Raw genomic sequence first — 19862 nt, forward strand, 5'->3', positions numbered from 1 at the left:
CCTGCAGGCTGCTTCTAAGAAACTTTTACACATGGTGGCTGCTGCGTGCCAGACACTGTGCCAAGTATTTGCATCATATCCCTCACTCTTCAAAGCATTGCTTTAGCACAGAGAATATGTTTGTTTGTTTGTTTGCAGATGGGTGACCCAAGGGTCAGAGAAGATCAGCAGCATATCTAGTAAGTGGTAGAATAAGAATTTGACTCCTTTGACCTGTCTGTTTGACTACCTGGGGGCAGCCCCCCACAAAGTTCACGTCTCCCTTACTTACGGACACAAAATATAGCTGGGTCTTCCAAATCGTGTGCTCAAGCATAGCTTCTCATGGACCATGCTGAACGGAATTGGGGCTGGGCTGGCAGCTGGCAGCTGGCACCTGCAGCTGGACAGCCTTATACTTGAGAGGATCCAGGACTCCTCACACTGTAGAGTCCTGCCTCTTCTCCCCCCTTTCCTGTTATGCGTGCTCACCATCTGCCCTGGTGACAAGGAAGGTGCTTCCACCAGCAAGTCCTTGGTGGAGCAGGGATCTTAAAGAGGAAATTTCCATTCGGTAAAGAACTGTGAAAGAAGAACCCCAGAGGAGAGGGAGAAATTCTAGCCCAGGCTCCTGTTACACTGGCCGAAGACTCTTGGCATCACGCTTGCTGAATAGCATAAAAGGGTCCGGGAAACTGATAGGCCAGAACAGAGGGACACAGTGTGAATTTTCTTCTCCCTCGGCATTCCAGCTTCTACTTGAATGTCAGTTTTATAAAATCATCTGTTCTGTGCGCAGCCCCAAACCCTGCCTAATTTGCGGTGGCTCCATTTCTGGAGACAATGGGATTATTTTTGGAAGGCGGGGTACTGACACGACCGTGTGTTGGCTGTGCAGCAGAACTGACATCTTGAAGTTCTTCTGACATTCTTACCCCCTAGCTGAAAGTATGGCTTGAGAGAAATTAATGATTTCAGGCTGTGGCCAGAATTCACAAGTGTGGCTTGTGCCATGTGCCGAAGTTTCCTTAAGCAAACGGGGTTGGGGGAGTGGGGTGAGGCGGGTGTCACTGTTGTCTTTGCAAATGTAATAGCAGGTTTTCTGAAGGACATTCTGTTCCTTGGAACCTTTCATTTTAGCTAGGGCAGTGTTCACTTGCAGCCTTAAGGTTTTTGCGGACTTGAAATTGCTACAAAATGAACTATATTGCCTTGTCTCTGCAAATTCTCCTTCTGGTGTTGAGGTAATGCATGTACCCAGTAGAGTTACAAATTATCTGCAAATTACCTTCCAATTGCTAGTCCTTTTCCACTGTGCACGCCTCCTGGCACGAGCTTCCTGCCCTGGTGCTTCTGTGCCCCCTCCACACCAGCGTCCATGTTTCTGTGGCCGCATGGAGCCGGCTGCTTTGCTTGCGCACTGTCGCACTTAACCTCACGACAGCCCTGTGGGATCTGATTATTCCCATTTTGCACATGAAGGAATTAAACCATCAGCCTCCATGCTAGTACTTTACATGGATTATCTAGTGCTTTATGTGCATTATCTAATTTTGACAGCATCCTTGTAAGTGGATACTCTTATCTCCATTTTGAAGATGAGGAAATGGAAGCTCACAGAGGTTAAGTTACCTACGTCCATGATCTTGCAGCTAATAAATGTCCCAGTCAGAATTTGAACTCCGGTGTGGATGCATGCCTGTCTGTTAAGCCTCACACGTACCTCCTGGCTGAGGTCCTGGAAAGCAGAAGCAGAAGCAGAAGCCACTTCTCAGCTGTGGTTCTCGCCCACTGGCCTGGCGCAAGGGAGGGTCCTGGACCTGGCTGATTGAGGGGCTGATTGACTGACTGGATGCTTAGCTGGGTGGTGTTTGCTCCTGTCCTGATTGATGCCTTTGAGCCCTTCCCCCAGAGCCTCCGGGTCGCTTTTCCCTTTGTCTGAACAGTCTGAGTATCTGCCTCCAGCCTTCCTTTTCCGTTTTGACCTCCATGAGCATGTGAAGAGCATCTGTTCTGAAAAACTTTCCACATAAACTCAGTGTCCTGCACGGTCCCTCCCACGTGATATAGCTCTCACGAGTATCTCCACTCTGTTTTGACGATCATCTTCAAAGTCAAGGACGTTGGTGAAATAACACTTCACAGCCTCACAGAAGACAGTGCCAGAGGGCACCCATGAGGAGTGCTTACTGGAACACCCTGCCGCTCCTGCCCCTGTTCTTGCCGTCTTTGGGGGAGAAATAATATCCGGGGTAGGACTGACTTCCCCACTGAGGTGGGAATGAGAGCTGGCGCTGGAGAGACTGAGAGAGATGGGCACAGGTCCGTCCTTTGGTGTCTTGGAGGCGGCACTCAGAGGCCCGGGGAGCCGGACCCGGGGCCCAGCCTGTAGCCACCGGCCCCTTCACCAGGCTGGCTTCAGTTTGGTCCCTATAAAGTGGCTCTCACTGTAAAACCTGACCAGCCTCTCATCAGTCTGGGTTTGGTCAGATCAGAGATTTCAAACAAGTCTCCTGAGTTCTCAAAGCCACGTTTCTAGGGGGTGAAGATTATTTTGTAATCATGTCCTGCTAATATCTTTGTATCTTTTACTTGTCCTCACAGTTGACGAAAGACAAGTTCATTTGGCTTGCGTGAGTAATCTTTTTACACACGGAGAAGTGGGAATTCAGCCGGAAGTCCCAGAATAGGTTGGACAGATGCAAGCACCTTTCCGCAGTAGAGGCCAGGCACCTGAAAGCATGTGGGAAATCCAGCATTTCAGGGAAGAGCACTCTCTTAGGTCACCTGATCTTATCCTCCCAAGGACAGTAGGGACCAGACGGTGCTGGGGGTGCCAAGGTGGCTTGTTGCGGCAGAATCAGTTGGCATTTAGGCTGTTGGCTCAGGCGCGCTCATAAAACTTGGATATTAAGCTTGTTTTATTAATGAGAGGTTGCTGGACAGGGGCTGGCAGTAGGCATTTTGCCTAAATTACTGTCCATATTCTCGGGGGGGGGGGTGCGTTTTGGATTTTTAACTTCTTCCTAGTCAGCTGCTAGAATAGGTAGATAGGGCCTTACCTTAATATCTCTTCTAATGAAATACCTCTTTTCAAGCAAAGTAAGAGTTTAGGGGAATGGGAACTAGGTGACCAGGACCCTGAAGGGAGCCCGGGTGCTGCGGGACCTCGTCAGGCGGGGCCCGAGCCTCCGGCACCCTCACCATGCGCTCTGCCGACAGCTCTCTGCCCCCCGCCCCACTCGCTCCCAGGGCATCGGGGAGGGGAATCTTTGTCCTTACCCTCAATGGAGAATGCTGGCACCCCGCACAGTTCCAGAATAGAGCAGGGACTCCTGGCCCTTTCCAGAGCAGGGGTCATGTTTCCCTCGCCCTCCTGCATTCCCGAGTGCTAACAGTTTGCATCCCATGGCCCTGTTGCTGGTGGTTCCGCACACGGAATTGTTTTCTTCTCACGAGGCTGTCCCCCGTGAGAACCGGTCCGGGCTGCTCTTTGTTTGTGTCCCCGGCAGTACCCAAACCCGTGCGGGGCCCAGAGCGAGTGCTTAATAAAGACATTCTAACTTGGATCACAGATCAGACACTGTCAGAGCTGGAAAGGATTTTGGAAACCGCCAAGTCCAACACTCTAATTTTATAGATGGTGCCACTCCAAAAACTTTCTTTGGAAAGGGTTTTTCTGTTTTTTGTTTTAAGTGATAAATCCTAATGAAAATGACCATAATTCTACATCTTTGGAAGGTTTTCTTCAGATGATGCAGGATGTTTGTCTTTGGACCAGCAGCTGACCTGGGGACCACAGTGAGAATGCTAACTCTATTCCACATCCTGAGCCGTGGTCACTAACCCTTTCAGCCACATGACAGTGTTGGTACAGTCACTGCTGTCCAGGTCCCGAGAGGATGGCTCGGGGGTGGAGCACCTCGCTTAGGGTCGTGTAGCTGTGGGCTCTTAGATGGGGTCCCTGGCTAAAGCCCCCACTTAGCAATTCACAGTGCTGCCTTTGCAAACATCCTGCGGAGTCTCCATCCTAAAGGAAATTGTAACACTAATTTCATTACCGTTAAGTTCTCTAATTAGAGGATGACAGGGAAGGGAAGGGAAGGCAAAAAGCAAATAATGATAAGGATTGTGTCTCCAGAAATCACTGCCCTAGACAGTAAAAACATTTGGACGAAATCAGAGAAAGGAGTGTTCCTGTATCTGTTTCTTTACGTGGGATTGTGTCTTCCTCTGGTCCCTCCTCTGTGCCCAGCTCCCCTCCTGGCATTGAGAGGCCTGAGGACTGACAGCATCCAGGGCAGGTCCGGGTAGCCCCCCTTGCCAGCCCATAATGTAACAGGCCTCCCGACGGCTGCCTGGTGTCCTGGGTCTGCGGGGCCGGCTGTTTGTCTCGCGTCTCTCCCCTGAGCTTTATATCTGAATAACATTCCTGTGAGTTTTCTAAAAGGTTAGTCCTGGGTCATTGGCACTTAAACTGCTTGTTTTGGTAGATCCTTCCCGAGAAGGTTAATTATATATTTGATATCCTCCCTTTTTATGCCTGAATGATGAGGATAAGTACCCTGTGGTTTATTAACTGTCACTTTAAACCTTTTCAAACTGTCTTGTGACAAAACATTGTTTTATGTCCCTTTTATTCAGCTTTGATGAATGAGACAGCGCCTCTGGTTAAAATAGGCCAGGATAACTAAAAATCTTGCTCTGATGGGTGGGGGAGGAGTTTTCATTTGAAGTCGTGAGTTCAAGTCTGCCACTTCTTGTGAAAGGCGACCTAACCTGGGAACTTTTCCATGTACTTTATTATTTTTTTTTCTTTTGACAAATAGGGCTGGGCACCTAGGCACTCAGTAATTGTTGAATAAGTGAAAGAAAAGGCTTCAATTAAGGGCAGTTGATGTCTCTAAAAATTTTGATACCAACCCCTAAAGCAGCAATTTCCCACATTTTCCATTTCCTATCCCACTGATTGTTAAGAGCAGAGAGCCTCTGGCCTTAACATTATGGAATCCCAAAGCTCACCTCTCCTCCCCCAGCCCATTTTGTTACACCTTTACTTTTCCAGTAAATTTGCAAGAGAATTTAGGAGGGTCACTGTCCTTACGGATTTTCAGTGGTTGTTTTCTAAGTTCTGTGTCTACCAGTGTCAGCATCCCATGCTTGAGAACCAGGGCACACGGTGTATGGAATTCAGCAGTTTCTCTCTCTCTCGCACTTGGAATTCACTGAATCCCAGCTAGGAGCAAGGGAAGGTATAAAATAATAAAAATACTGCCAAAGTTTTCAATCTGTTCTCCTCCTGTTTTTAATTTGTTGCAGTTTGCTGGGACCTTGTCGGATGGCTTAGGAAAGACAATGGACAATCGGCATCAGTCGGAGCGGGAGTACATCCGGTACCACGCAGCCACCAGCGGCGAGCACCTCGTCGCCGGCATCCACGGCCTGGCTCATGGTAAGTCACCTGTTGTCAGGCTGGGCTGTAGGACAGTGGCTCTTCTGCCACAGCTCCTCAGAGGTGCCTCTTTAGCCGTTCGACTGCAGGTAGAAAGAAGGAAGCCGACAACAGTGTGGATTCTGGCTTGGCATCTCGGTGCCTGGTAGCCCTCCAAGCTCTCTTATTTTATTCTCCTTGTCACTGAAATGATAGCACCGGTAAGAACTCTTCATTCATTTTCAAAATGTTATGCACACTGCCATTCCTTCCTGCTTTCTTGCCTCCTGTTCCCAAGGTGTCAGAAGGTATAATCCACTGAACCCTCTTTCAGAATATGGATCTGCTGCTGCAAGACTTGCCTTCTGCTTACTGAGCATTCCTTCCAGGGAGTGAGCTGTGAAACTGGCTGCCAGCTGTGTGGCCCAGGTGTTTCTGAGTCTTGTATAAATACACACTCACAGGGATTGTCAGTCCACATGCCCAAGAGATGTAGGTGGTGGGATGGATGCGTTAGGTCTGAATTTGTTTGGTTTCTGACTTTTAATGCTTTAATTCGGACTCATTTGCCTTTTGTTGTATTTTTCTCAACAACTTCTTTGCGTGGCATTATTCAAGGCCCTTGGACATGGAAACCCAGCCAACTTGCCCAAGCTCTGTCCCCCGGCCACACTGCACTTAGCCACCCAGAGCCTCGTACGGCTCCCTGTGCCTCTAGCTCCCATGCCTTGTGGTCCTGCTGTCCTCCCTTTCTTTGCCTCACTTCATTGCCTATCAATCTATTTGACCTCTACGTCCCCACTCAAGGGACGTTTGTCCAGCACCACTGCCCAGTTAGGATTAATGTTGATTGGAGCACACATGGCGGCTTGGGTTGTATAGATAGCCAGCTGTGTGCACCTTGCTTTCTGATAGGCTGTGGTGGCCAGGAGCGCCGGAAGACCACTCTGTATGTAGTCACCTTTATACTGCAGTACCTTATCTGCTACCTGGCATGTCATGCTTAGCAAAGGTCAGCAAAGTGAGCTGTGTGTACCAGATTCTTAGGAATAGTCTGTGAAGCTATCAGAAGTCATGTCAAGACTGAAGACGTTTTAATTATTAGCATTTGAAAGAAGAAGAAATAACACAGATAATCAAAAATATATATTTTTCTTTGTGTTTAGGACAGTTTTTGTTTATCAGCTTTCCAAAGGATAAGGTTTGAATCAAAATGCCTTCACTGTCCCTAAGCCTGCCCAACTGGGAAGGGAGCAGTCCCCAGGGGAACATCAGCTGGAAGTAAAATTTGGCTGAAGTTAATCTGTTTATGTACTTTAAAAGTCAACTGTTGGGCAATCATTTGGGGCTAGAGATTTAATCATTCTTCCTAGTGACTGTAACGATAGAGTGTTGGACGATTAGAGGACCTTCTTTTTTTTAATTTTCCCACTGATTTGAGATGGGGAAGGAGAGAGAGAGAAGCATCAACCAACCACTTCACTTAGTTGTTCCATTCAGTTGTGTACTTATTGATTGCTTCTTGTAAGTTCCCTGACCAGGGAGTGAACCCATGGCCTTGGCACACCAGAACAACATTCTATCCACTGAGCAACCTGTCCAGGGCCAGGACTTTCTGTGTGTGTGTGTGTGTGTGTGTGTGTGTGTGTGTGTGTGTGTGACAGGGACAGAGAGTGAGAGAGAGGGACAGATAGGGACAGACAGACAGGAAGGGAGAGAGATGAGAAGCATCAATTCTTCATTGTGGCACCTTAGTTGTTCATTGATTCCTTTCTCATATGTACCTTGACCAGTGGGCTACAGCAGACCGAGTGACCCCTTGTTCAAGCCAGTGACCTTGGGTTCAAGCTGGTGAGTTGTGCTCAAACCAAATGAGCCCGTGCTCAAGCCAGCGACCTCAAGGTTTTGAACCTGGGTCCTCTACACGCCAATCTGACTCTCTATCCACTGTGCCACTGCCTGGTCAGGCCCTTTTTTTTTTTTAATGACTATAAAATACTGTGTATAGTTGCTTCTGTCTATCCAGTGTCCTTGAGATGCAGAGAGAAAGCATAACTGCCCTCACTTTTTAGGTGGACACACCAGTGAACCGAGAAAACGGGTGATTGTTTCAGGGTCGCAAGATCCCCTCCAACCAGGGATCACTAGGTGATATGTACAGCCATCTCCAGGAGGCAGGCCGTCATGAGAGGAGGAACCAGTGGCCTCATCCACCGAGGAGCCGTTAAGCTCTGGGTTATTACATGAAAGTGGTACTCTAGACCGAGATCCTTCCTTCAGCATGAAAAGCCCTTAAGAGATAATCTCCTTGGTTTAAAAACTGCGGGTCACACCCCATTGCGCCCATAGGCCCTGCCTGACCCCGATTCAGTGACGTTCTGTTTCTTCGTGAACTTGGTTCAGAAGGCTGGGAAAGGGCCATCCCTCTACAGAGAGAGTGGGTCCCGAGCCCATTCACACGCTGTGGACAGTCAGTGCGTTCTCACCCAGGCCATTTCCTTGACCAGTCTGTCTCACGAGAGCTAAGGAGTCCAGAGAGCCTCCTCACATCCCCACCGTCCGCAGGTGAACGTCAGCGAAGGTCCTTGGCGCGTGTCTTGGAGATGTGCCCTGGACGGGCCCGCTTTTCCCGACACGCCCCTGTCCTTGCCTGCCCTGGCCAACTTCTGGCTGCTTCTGAGGCTCTTCAGTGACACTGCTGTCAACTCTCAAAATGTTTGGAATATTTTTTAGACCTCGGTCAATCTTTTAAACTGATGTCCTTGAGGGTCCCAGCTGGCTTTGGCAGCTTTTTAAAGATGCACTTCATCCAGGCTTGGTCGTTTAGTCTCAGAATCGCTTCCCGGCCTTCCGCCAAAGCTCAAGTCTCATTTACCCTACTGTGAAGTGGGCCGCAGCTTTTACCCCATTTCAGACTCGGTGATGTTAGGGAGTCACATCGTAGTTTTTGAAAACGGAGGCTCTATATTTAGTTATCTCTGCCTTATAGTTTATGGGATCTCAACTTTCCCCAAGAGCCCCATTTGCTTGTCTGTTGATTTAATCCCACTGTCTGTATCATCTCCCAAAGCCCGTATGCTGCCCAAGCTCTGGATTTTAAAAGTATCACTGTTAAACTGTTTGCTTTTTTTAAAATTAAAACTGGAACATACTGAGGGGGGATGCATTTAGGGCAACATTAGAATCTATGTAACACAATAAATTAAAATAAAAAAAACCTGGAACATACTTTACTTCTGACTCATACATAATATATATTTTCTGACTCCAGGCTTAAGGGGAAAATCTGCTGGCCCTCCATCTTGAGTTGGCCCGCCACTGGCCTGTTGAGAGATTGACAGAACGCCCCTGAGTTCCCCTGCCAGCTGCATGGACTTGAGGGGTTTGGCTTTAAATGCTGTTGCTTTTGTCCTTGGCCCAGTTACAGTAGCCCTTGTCTTTTTTTGCTAGGTATCATTGGTGGATTGACCAGTGTTATAACCTCAACAGTGGAAGGTGTGAAAACGGAAGGGGGTGTCAGCGGTTTCATATCTGGCCTTGGGAAGGGGCTTGTTGGCACGGTAACCAAGCCAGTGGCAGGTGCCCTGGATTTTGCGTCAGAAACGGCCCAGGCGGTGAGAGACACAGCCACACTCAGCGGCCCCAGGTCAGTGGTCACGGGGTGGGGGGGCCTTTGCAATATTCAGCCCAGGTCTGCTGCCCTTCTAATCCATCCTGCTGCATTTAACCATGTGCTTTCTGCTTTAGTGATACGACTTTTCAAAATTTGAATACACAAAACTAAAATTTCTGACTTGCCTAATAGAAATAATATGAAAACGAGGCACAAAAATCCGGCATGAATTTTTGCAGATCTACTTCTGTATCAGTATCTATCTATATCTGTATATATTGGACACACACATAATGTTTTCCTTCATTCTAGGGGGTCGGAAGTAGGATTGCATCCTTACAAATCTTCCCTGTTCACCAAACTCACTAGATGCCCCGCCCCCCATTAAGAAAATGATCAGGCTGTCAGCTGTGTCTTGCTCCTGGGCATTAAAGTTCTAGAATCCCTGAAATTGCAGGTCAGCACATGGGCCCGTCCCTTCTTAGTTCTTATGCTTGAAAGTGCCAGCCGGTCGCCCACCCTCAGCACGGCGCTCCCGAAGCAGACCGGCAGTTCTGGTGAGGGCGGCTGTCTTGCTGTGACACCAGCCGAGACAGGAAATCAGCCGCAGCCCATATGGCTCCAAATCCCACAGAATCCAACTACTTTTAACTTCGCTATTTGTGTTAGTGGCCTATTTTAGCCTCCCTTTTTCAGAGTGACTAATTGGGGATCTTATCAACAAAGGGTGTAATGAATGTTGCAGCTCCCAGCCAAGCAGGACTCCACTTAAGCCCAGGAGGATTTCGCTGCTGCCTGCCTAATAGCTGTTCCCCGAGGGAGTCAGTGTGCCCTTTCAGAATGCTGGGGGCCGAGGCCGTGTCCACACCCCATCGCTCCCTCAAATGGGATTTGAAGTGAAATCGTCCCCAATTAAAGTGAATCCATTTGTCTGTCACCAGGAAACTTTATGGATGACACATTACTGCCGTCAGGGAAATGCTTAGAATTGTAGCCTGGGACGGTGTGAGGGGCCCTGCCAGGATGCCTTCCATCTGGACACAGCTGCTTTGTTAAAAAGTATCTGTAGCGTTTACTTTGGTTAAGTTACAGTCTATTCTCAGACACAGAGTTCAAACAACCCCTGAGTCTATTTTGAAGCATTTGTGAAGTTAAGGGGAGGGGAGTAAGGAGCCTTCAAAAGAATTTGCAGTTACTTCTTCCGTGGCTGCTCAAAGCCTAAGAAGTCTACGTCCCAGCGTTTTGTTAGACAGTAAGGACTAAAGAAAGGTGAGTAAAGCAGAAAGCCCTAAGTATTCCAAAAGAACCATACTTGTTCTTAGAATCTCAAAGCAGAGAAGGAATTGAGTGGTGGCATTTCAAAAAGGGTCAGAGGTAGACGTGTTAAATTTTTAAAATGTTGTTGTTTTGTGCTGTTAACTTTTATGATGTTGACCAGAAAGAAATCTCTTATATTTTATATGATGGGAGTTTGGAAGTCTTGCTCAAGTCTTGCATTCTTTTTAGGAGCACAGAAAAGGCACAGAATGGTCGCTGCAGACAGGAGGGTTTGGCCTTTGTCACTTTCAGCATTGCCATAAAATGTTCGGGTTGATGTCAGCCAGCATGTATCTATCTGTCCTTCATTCATTTTCAGTTAGTCAGTATTGATTGAAAACTCCCTGAGAACTCGGGGTTGGGAATATAGCAGAGCTGCATAAAGCAAGCCTGTCCCTGGTCTCAGAGGGCTTACAGTTGGGGTGGGGGTTGGTGAGGGGACAGCAGACATAAAACGAATAATCCTATTAAAGCATTATTTGCTAAACTTGTAATAAATGCTAGCGGAGATTGACAGGCTGCTGAGGCTCTATACTGAGAGAAGATGCAGGGTGTAGGGTGGATGGCTAACCTACGGTCAGTGGGGTCAAGGAAGGCCTTTCCAGAGAAGTGATATTTGAGATGAAGCCTGGAGTATAAGTAGTAGTTGGCCAGATGAAGCGAGAATCATGTTCCTGGTAAAAGGGAACAGAGAAGCTATGCAGTTTACCTCAAAGCACACAGTTCCTGGGCATTGTAATTGAAGTTGAACAGCAGCTCTCTGCCTAGCCATTCACTCCTTCTGGCAACAAAAGCTACAGTGATTAGTGAGAAGCAGCCAGGTAGTCAGGGCTAGGGGCAGGGAAGCTAAAAGGAGGGGGAATTTGGCTTCCGCATCTCCTTTCTATTCCCAGAGGAGGCAGGAGTGGGAGGGCCATGACCCAGGGTATCAGAGGTGAGTGTGATACATGCTAGACCCAGGCTAATTGGGGGCCTCCGAGAAACTTGGCCCTTCACTCTTCAATGTACTGAAAAGTCATTACAAAGTCTCCTGAAACACTTTAACCAATTTTCCTCAGTCCATTTATCGAGGTCCAGAAGTGGGGTTCTTAACGAGAACTCAGATGTTAGAGAGAAAGAGCACATGACCCGGAAAACAATAGATCTGGGTCCCAACCCCCTTGCTTATTAGCATTTAGGCCCTTGGTCAAATCTCCTGGTCTGTCTAGCCTCAATTTTTTCACCTATAAATGAGGGATAGACTAACCTGCTTATTTATTCTGTCTCTCAGAGGTTTGAAGCTTAACCAGAGTTATTTTAATGTGAAAGCTATAAAGAGCTATAAAATGCTGGGAGATACTGTTTTTGAAAGTCACATTAAAGGAGCACTGAGATTCTTGCAGGTGGAGAAATATTTCAGAGCCCTGACGGTTTGTTCTGATGACCCTGTGATCTCTCAGGAACATACTAGTTCTACTGAGGGATAAATCACCCTGGTTTCTTGGAAGTGAGATATAACCATCTCCAGCCATCCCGGTTGAAGGAACAGCATCCAGGGGTGTTACTCAGGGTTTTCCCCACTGTTTAGACAACAGGGACTAACAAATGATTTGAAGGGATTAGAAGTGAGATTCTGACCGAGGGCTGACCTGAGCCCAGGGCCTGAGCCAGGAGCAGAACCCAGGAGTCCAAGAGTTCTGCCTCTGAGTGTGCTCTTGGAATGAGACTCTCTGCTTCCTTTGTAATATTTCATCCAAGGGAAGGCTTAGATCTTAGCATCTATGTTTTAAATGACCTAAATTTTAAGCAGATGATAGCAAAGTAAGCCATAAAACTGTGAAAGAGTACTCCTTCCAGTAATCCATCTGAAAAGTGGCCTTACAGGAAACATTGGCTCCTTTTGGTGTTTATTTGAACGTGGCTTTATTTATAGGGAACCCCCCCCTCCTTGAGTTCTTTTAGATTAAAATACTTCCAAGTTCCTCTCCTTGTTGGGAATATGCGAGCGTTCCAACAAGAACAGTCACCTAACTTTTCCCTGAGATTCCCATCAGTCTGAAAGTGCTTGGAAAGGCAGGTGGGGGTGGGGGAGAGAAGAGGGCGGAGGACAGCAGAGCCTTTGGCCTCAACATGAATGTTGTGGACCAATCTCCCCTGCTGCATTTGTTCACTGTACAAGTATGTGTGGTTTGGAACTGAAATCAGAAGCCTTTTCCAAGGCAACGTTCTGCTGGCTCAGGTTGCATCGTCTAGTCTACGTGTATTGGGCCACATTTGTCTGTTCCCAAGTAAAATTTACGGAAATGGCACAGATGCAGCCACTCTTATGGCGCCATTGAAGCCTGTCACCCTTCAAACAGACCAGGCCAACGCAGGGTACCACCCGGCCTGCTGCCTAGGTCCATACACCGATGGTGGTTTTAAAAAGCGACTTCAGTAGAAAGCTGCACAGACCCAGGAGTGGCCATTTCACAATAGGAGGCAAAAACACCATTGAAAAGAGGCGTGTTTGGCTCTGGGCTGTTGATTTGCTTGTTTATTTCTCTCTGTAAAGTCTGTTGGAAGTTCTGGGTTGCGTGGCATTTTAGGAAAGTAGCACATGAAGATTTATGAAGCTGGGCCTGGGGGTTTCCTCCAAACTATTTCTTCACCTTTTTAGTCAGGATGCAGAACAGGGGGAGAAGTGGGAGCTGGCAGAACATGAAATATTTAAAACAATTTAGCAAAGCTCAGGAGTGTTGGCGCTTATCTCCTTATTTAAGTTAGATAAGGAGGAAGGGGGATTTGAAGGAGAGTGATAGATCAGTGTTTAAGAATAGAGCCCTCAGGCTCTGATAGTGTTCTGGAATCCCAGGGTCCTCCTGTGGTACATGCAGACGTAAATTCCAGTTGCTCTGAGAGCCTTTGAGTAACAGATTTATGGTGGGCAGATTTGACTTTTTTCAGTAAAAACAGTCCAAAGACACCACCCAAAATTTGTTAGCAGCGCTTCTCGTTAATGGCCTCTCAGCTGTGAGATTGGAATGTTGTTGCAGTGTTTGTGGCTTGCCCATGGCTCTCTGGGATAGAAGACCATCTTGAGTCACCAGAGCCTGAATGCCATCAGGGTAGACAGGTCAGGACAGTCAGCAAAAGGGGGGGGGGGGTGCAGGCAGTGGCCCCCTGCTCGGCCGTCCTCGTTGGGCGATGCTGCTCTTCATTGTTCTGCTCTGGAAGCAGCCGTTTGCTCCCCATGGCATGCTGGACACAGCAGGCAGGGTCGGCTTGAATTGAGCCCTTAGGGAACTTCCAAAGGTAGAAATCGTAACAGAAATGAAAATGCTCTCAATTTTCCCATGGATGTTCTGCCTGAGGTCTGGGAGCGTGCGCCAAGACCCCACGCTTCTTGGGGCAGAGCAAATCCCGTGTTCCTTGAAAAGTTTGTTTTATTTTGAAACTGTGAATGACATTTATATTTTATCCCATGCTTGTTATATTTATTATTATTAAATATTAGGATATTAAATATTTTTTTGATGTTTTATTTTATTAACTTTTTGGAGAAAGGAAGGGAGGGAACAGGAGAGAGAGAGACAGGAACATCAATATGTTCCTGTATGTGCCCTGACCAGGGATCGAACCGGCAACCTCTGCGCTCTGGGTTGATGCTCTAACCAGCTGAGTTGTCTGGCCATGGCTTTCCCGTGCTTGTTTTAATAAAATGTTTTTAATTGCTCCCCAATAAAATTAACCCTTTAGAAAGGTAGACCATGTCATCCTGGAGCTACGGCCTCATGTTTAAGGATCGTGAGGCACTCCTTCCAGACGGGCCCTGCAGACTCCAGCACCATTGATAGAAAGATGTGCATTGGTAAGGGTGAGGAGCCAGAGCCCAGTCCACGTTTGACCCCGAGTCTCTGTTTCTTATCTGTGAGCATGAATGTCTGTTGGCTTGGTAACTATCTGCTGCTTGGGGCGGCCAGTGCATTGGCTGACATGTCAGTTTCATCACGAGTAGGAATTAGATTTCAGTGAAACCGGAAAATTATTGTTGCGTCCCACTTAAGGGAAGGGACTGCTCATATCTCTCTTCTGTTGTCCAAATGTGGCACAGAACTTTGTAGGGACAGCATAGGAAGTGAGAGCCATACAGTCTCCCTTTCTGATCTTGCCAAACCAGGCCTTCCCACGGAATGCTTACAGGCAGAGGGCACATCTTCTAGCCCTGTCTGAGCAACCCCAGAAGAAGAGATAACATTCAGAGCCATGCGCCTGACATAGACTGTCTCAGTCGGGTCTGAAATTATGCTGGTGGAGTTGCAGGGTAAGATATTTTTAAGAAACATCTCAACAGTCCTTCATGCCTTATAAGTTAAAAATTCATCTCACAGGAACACAAGCAGAGAAATCTTATTTTCTAAGACAGACTCCTTCCCTCTCGCTGAACTCTAAATCCTCTCTTCCCCTCTCACTCACAGGCTCCAGACAGTGCCATTCTCATTAGAACAGAACTTACGGAGCCCTCAGATCTGTTGCTGAAAAAGACGGAAGGTGTGTGTGCTCCTGCACACACATATTTGAGAAAAGCCTTTCCATTTCTGAAATCCCATGACTCATTTTTATGCGAGATTATCTGTTAGGGAAAAACCACTTTTTTGGTCATGGTACATTATAATCATTTCTAGAAAGGAGAGCATCTATTTTTTCCCATTTTTGGCATGCAGAGACGACTGACTTTATGGAAACGGCACAATCCTGCTTCCCAAAGTAAAAATAAATTTATGTTAGGCATGTACATCTTTAAAGCACCGTCTTTATATCTCAACCAACCAGCAGGTCTTTGCTCAAAGAAAATAAATGGAAAGTCTGATTGCCCTCTGATTTCGGTTTCTTCCACTTAAAAATTAAATAATCAATCATGCCATTGTACATCTATAGTTCCTGCCTTGTTTAATGACTTGATTTTTAAAAAGTCTGGAATGACACTCAATCTTGTATACATAAGATATGCCTTTGAGATTTTTGGTTTGAACTTCAAAAGAAGCAGAACAATGTATTTCTTCCTGAGGGAAAAACAATTGTTTTTAGCATAGCAGAATGAAAAGCCACTTACTGTTCATGGGATTTCTCTGCAAAAGCATCGGGTTGACTTATTTGTAGTGGGTTTTGCTGACCACCCTACATCGGCCATGGATTTCCGTCATAGGATCCTCCCTCTTTGCCCAGGATGCAATTCAAAGGTCCCTTAAAGAGAGCATTTAGGTTTGAGCTCAGTTCCCCTGCTCTCACAGAGCCAGGCTGCAAGGTTATTCTGAGATACACAGAGGACAAATGGGCTAGCAGGGATTTGGACACTGTAGTATTGCATTGCAAGCAAAGAGTTGAAATCTGTGGGGGAAGAAAAGGTAGTCATGGGTGTTACAATCAATCCCACCCTGGCCAGAGAGCTCGGTTGGTTAGAGCATCATCCCGAAACACAGAATTTGCCAGTTCTAACCTCGGTCAGGGCTCATACAGGAACAGATTGATGCTCCTGTCTCTCCCTCTCTGCCCCTTCCTCTCTCTAAAATCAATCAATAAATATTTTTAAAAATTAATACCTTTATCTAGTACTCTTTTGCCAGACTACCTTTAAAGACAGATTCTAAGTTTCTCACCAATTTGTCAAACTGGGAGCAGGGAGGGTGCACAAGGATAAGATTGAATTAGTAAAACATCTTAATCTCAATATACTCTAAAAGAAACAATTGTATTATATCTGGCTTATATAACTCAAATGTGGTTAACAGTGTGACTGATCTCTGTTCTTAGTGGATTTACTTTAATGCATAGAGGAAACTGATTTCTAATTAGCACAGCTCACACATATGGGTCCTTTTAGACCAGAGGTTCTCAAAACACGGTCTAGGGACCCCTGGGCAACCCCAAACCTTTCAGGGATCCACAAGATCAGACCTGTTTTTATATATTTATATGTGAATTCACATGTAGTTAGACACATAACTATTTTATAATAATATTCTCTGATAAGCATACGGTAGAGTTTAGCAGAAGCTACACAATGTGTGGTACCACAGCAGAGCGGCTGTAGGAGTCGATAAGAGAAGGCAGCTGTTTTCTGTTAAACAAGATGTAAAGAGATTTGCAGAAATGGAAAACAATGCCACTCCTCGCACTTCCTGTGACTCCATGAATATGCCACCAGCCAGCAACTACCTGTACCTGTTAAATTTCCTTCACAGGCTGTTCTGTTTGAAAGTGCGGTGGCGATCCATCATCCTGCTGGTGAATAGCACGTATCGGCAATGGTGGATTAATGTGGATTAAACCGTGGGAGCCACTGTAATGTGATGCTTCACTTGGGCTTCCTGCCAATGCTTGTCATCCCTCCTGGTTTGCTCCTGACTTTTACTGGGTTCCTTGAAGTAACAACTGGAAAGATGTTATCACGTATCAGAAAAGACCTTTCACCAGAATTTCCCTCATTTAGTCCTTCACCTTAACCTACTGTCCCAATAAATTTTAACTTCAGCAGCACAGAAAGTGCGGGGCAGATTACTTCCAAGTGCGGGGTCCGTCTTGTTGGAGGCCCCCTTGGTTGTGTTAGCACTGCCCTGAGCTCCTTCAGGAAATGGAGGAGGCGTGTCTGTGTCAGGGCTTACTGGGCGAAACCCCAGCTCCCTTCCCTAGCAACGGGCAGACCTGCGGGGTTCGGGCGGGCCCCTTTGAACTCCCGTAGAAAGCACGTTTTACGAGGCAGTTGTTCTGTGTTAGCACCAGAGCCAGCTCCTAGTACATTTTCCCCAAATATACTTCAAACATGGATCGTGGCAGAGGTGACCCACGCCATACCATAAAATCCCAGGACCGCATAACACTTCAAAGGAGAAGTTCTCATTATGAGGACAATGGGTCACAAGAATCCTAGCAAACCCTGGAGGGTTAGGTGATGGGCCGTACTGAGTCCAGTGCAGCCTCATGGACCCTGCAGGGATGGGCAGAGGGCGGAGCTCGTCCCTGGACCTCACTCATCTGCTTGGCAGCACAGCGAGGGCAGCAGGAACTGACACCTGCCCACTTCCCACGGCGTCAGAGGCCTGGCCGCTGCACGTGGAGTGCCTTCCCATCCCTAGTGAGCAGATGCAGACCTCAAAGAGCATGTTTTTGTTTCAACCGTTGAGAGGCCCCATTGATTCAGTTTAGCTAACTCTGAGTTTGTGATATTTAGATCCCATTGCTTAGTAAGCACACTGGTTCAAGTACAGATTGACAGTAGACCCTCATTAACTGGTTTAGTGTGGGCCTCCTACGGTATTCCAGGCACGTAGGAGGTATTAAGTACTGAAAATATTTAAATTCTAGAGGAAAAATTTCTTTGAGGAATCTTCCAGATTCTTGAGAATCACCAAGCTGTTTGTGGGTTAGTGTTTTATATTAGCCTTATATGTTCATTAAAGCAAGTTTCTTATAGTTTTCTTGAAGTAGGCCTTTATTAAAAGTGATTCAACTTGCTGTTTGTTTTTGAAACAACAAAATTGCATTTGTGTACGAAGGTGTGTGTTGGGAAGTTTTGGTAGGTACAGGCATTTCTTTCCAGCTTATTACCAGACAGACCCAATCACAGCTCTTTGAAAACAGATCGTTATGGTTTTACTGTTTACAGCTAGTGATCTCTTGATTTTTTTAATTATTCTTTATACCTTATATATATTTCCTAAATATTTAGTGTCTACAATGAATAAGAACAGTGTTTTTTAAAATCTGCTTTTGACCTTATCACGCTGTAACAATTAAAATTTTTTTTTCAAATTAAATTTTATTTTATCAAAATAAATGAGTGTCCACACTTTTTAAAGCCTGAGCCTTCTGCATGTCTGGAAACAAAACCAGCAGCCTCCCAGCCCCTCGTCCTGTGGCCTCACCCCAGAGATAGCCACTTGCAACACTTTTAGGTTTTTTCTCTAATTTTGAAGATATTTATCTCCATGTTTCAAAAAAAAAAATTAGTATAGTATAGTGCTATTTCTTGCTGTTATTTAATTTCCTATTGCTATGCATACATGTTTCCCCTCTGCATTTTTCAATACTGTTGTATCCTTCTTTGGGTAAATAATACTCAGTCTTTACATTATTATGACTATGTAAATAATACTCCCAATGAAGCCATATAGGTTACTGTGTTTTCTTTTTTTTTCCGTTTTGGTTTGTGAGTAACTACTTTTATTATTGTCATTTGCTTAATTTTCTGTATGCATAATCCTAGTTTATCCCCAAACTCTTATTTACTTTCCAGTGTTTTTACTCAGAGATTAGTAACTCCTCTTTTAAGAAATAAAATTTATCTGCCTATTGCTAATACAGCCATAAACTCTCCTCTGTATGTTTAAAAATGTGTTATGTAGTTTACCGGTTTCTGGGAAATCCCCACTCCCTACCCCAGGCGGCTCTGGCCAGGCCTGGCCTGGTGGCTGTCGCGGCCTGTGCTCCTGAGTGTCTCTCTTTCCTCTGCTCATTTTGGTCCTTTTCTTCCTTGAGCACATTCCCACATGTTTGGTGGCTCTCGACTACCTGTTCTACTCCTGGGTAAAGATGAGGCATTAACCAGCAGAGTGGGACTCGTTATGAGGTCTGGGGGCCCTCCCCTGGACAGGTCCCCTGGGGGACACCTGGACTCTCCTCTTCTCCTGAGGAGGCGCAGGCCGAACCAGGTGAGAGAGGGACCTGCAGGTCTGGCTGCCTCTCACCCAGACTTCTCACCACCTCACCTATGTGCCCCCTGTCCTCCCTCATGCCCCAGGCGTACGGAGCGCCTGGGCTGGGCGCCTCCATCGTTTTGAAGTGGAGCGGATTTGACCATGCTAATTAGCTCACTGCCTGTGGCTTCCACTCCCTCAGGCTTACATTTCAGCACCACTTGTCCATCTGCTTTTCAGCTTCTAAAATATTGTTGACACCTCTGTATCCTCCTGGATGTGCGCCATCTGTATCCCTCTGCTTTCCCTTTACGGGGGTCTCTGGACTAAATCTGTCGTATTTCATCAGAAGGCCTATAATTCAGACTTTTCGCTAATTCATTCAGCCTTTCTTGATGTCCTTCCCCTTTCACATCCAACGAGTAACCCCGACTTAACGCGGTTTCACCGACGACGTCCATGATTTCCGCTAAAGCGTTCTTGATGTTTGGTGGTATTAGTAGATAACAGTGACCCTGAAGCTGGCGTTGTCCTGTGTCTTTTCCATGTCCCATCTCACTGAATCGTCAGGACAGCTTTTGAACAGTGTCTGCTTAGGCAGCCAGGGGCCCTTCTTTCCCGGGAAGATTTAGAATGCCTCTGGAGAGAAGTCGTCGCTAGCCCCAAGGCCAGCTTTACGTCTGGTACTGGTCTTTAATCTCTCATTCTGTGTGCTGTAAAGAAACAGGTTGTAGAAGGCTCTTGTCAGATCCCAGGAACATGAAAGAAGTAGCACACCCCACGGTAGTGACATGGCCCTGTCACCACCCCTCATTGAACCATAAAAGCTATTCAGAGGGGCCAGCAGCTGGTGAGCGACTGTACTTAGATC

At 46.5% G+C, this 19862-nt stretch overlaps 1 protein-coding gene across 4 annotated transcripts in view; it reads left to right on the forward strand.

Moving 5' to 3' along the window:
- The window catches only part of VPS13D (vacuolar protein sorting 13 homolog D), a 239345-nt gene that overhangs the window by 181573 nt on the left and 37910 nt on the right, over positions 1-19862 (forward strand). For all 4 annotated transcript variants that reach the window (XM_066375101.1, XM_066375102.1, XM_066375103.1 and 1 more), the window contains 2 exons: positions 5299-5431; positions 8861-9056. In XM_066375101.1, the coding sequence (XP_066231198.1) occupies positions 5299-5431; positions 8861-9056 (329 nt within the window). The remainder of the gene's footprint in view (positions 1-5298; positions 5432-8860; positions 9057-19862) is intronic.

Source organism: Saccopteryx leptura, chromosome 3 (assembly GCF_036850995.1).
Source record: "Saccopteryx leptura isolate mSacLep1 chromosome 3, mSacLep1_pri_phased_curated, whole genome shotgun sequence".
Lineage (NCBI taxonomy): Eukaryota > Metazoa > Chordata > Mammalia > Chiroptera > Emballonuridae > Saccopteryx > Saccopteryx leptura.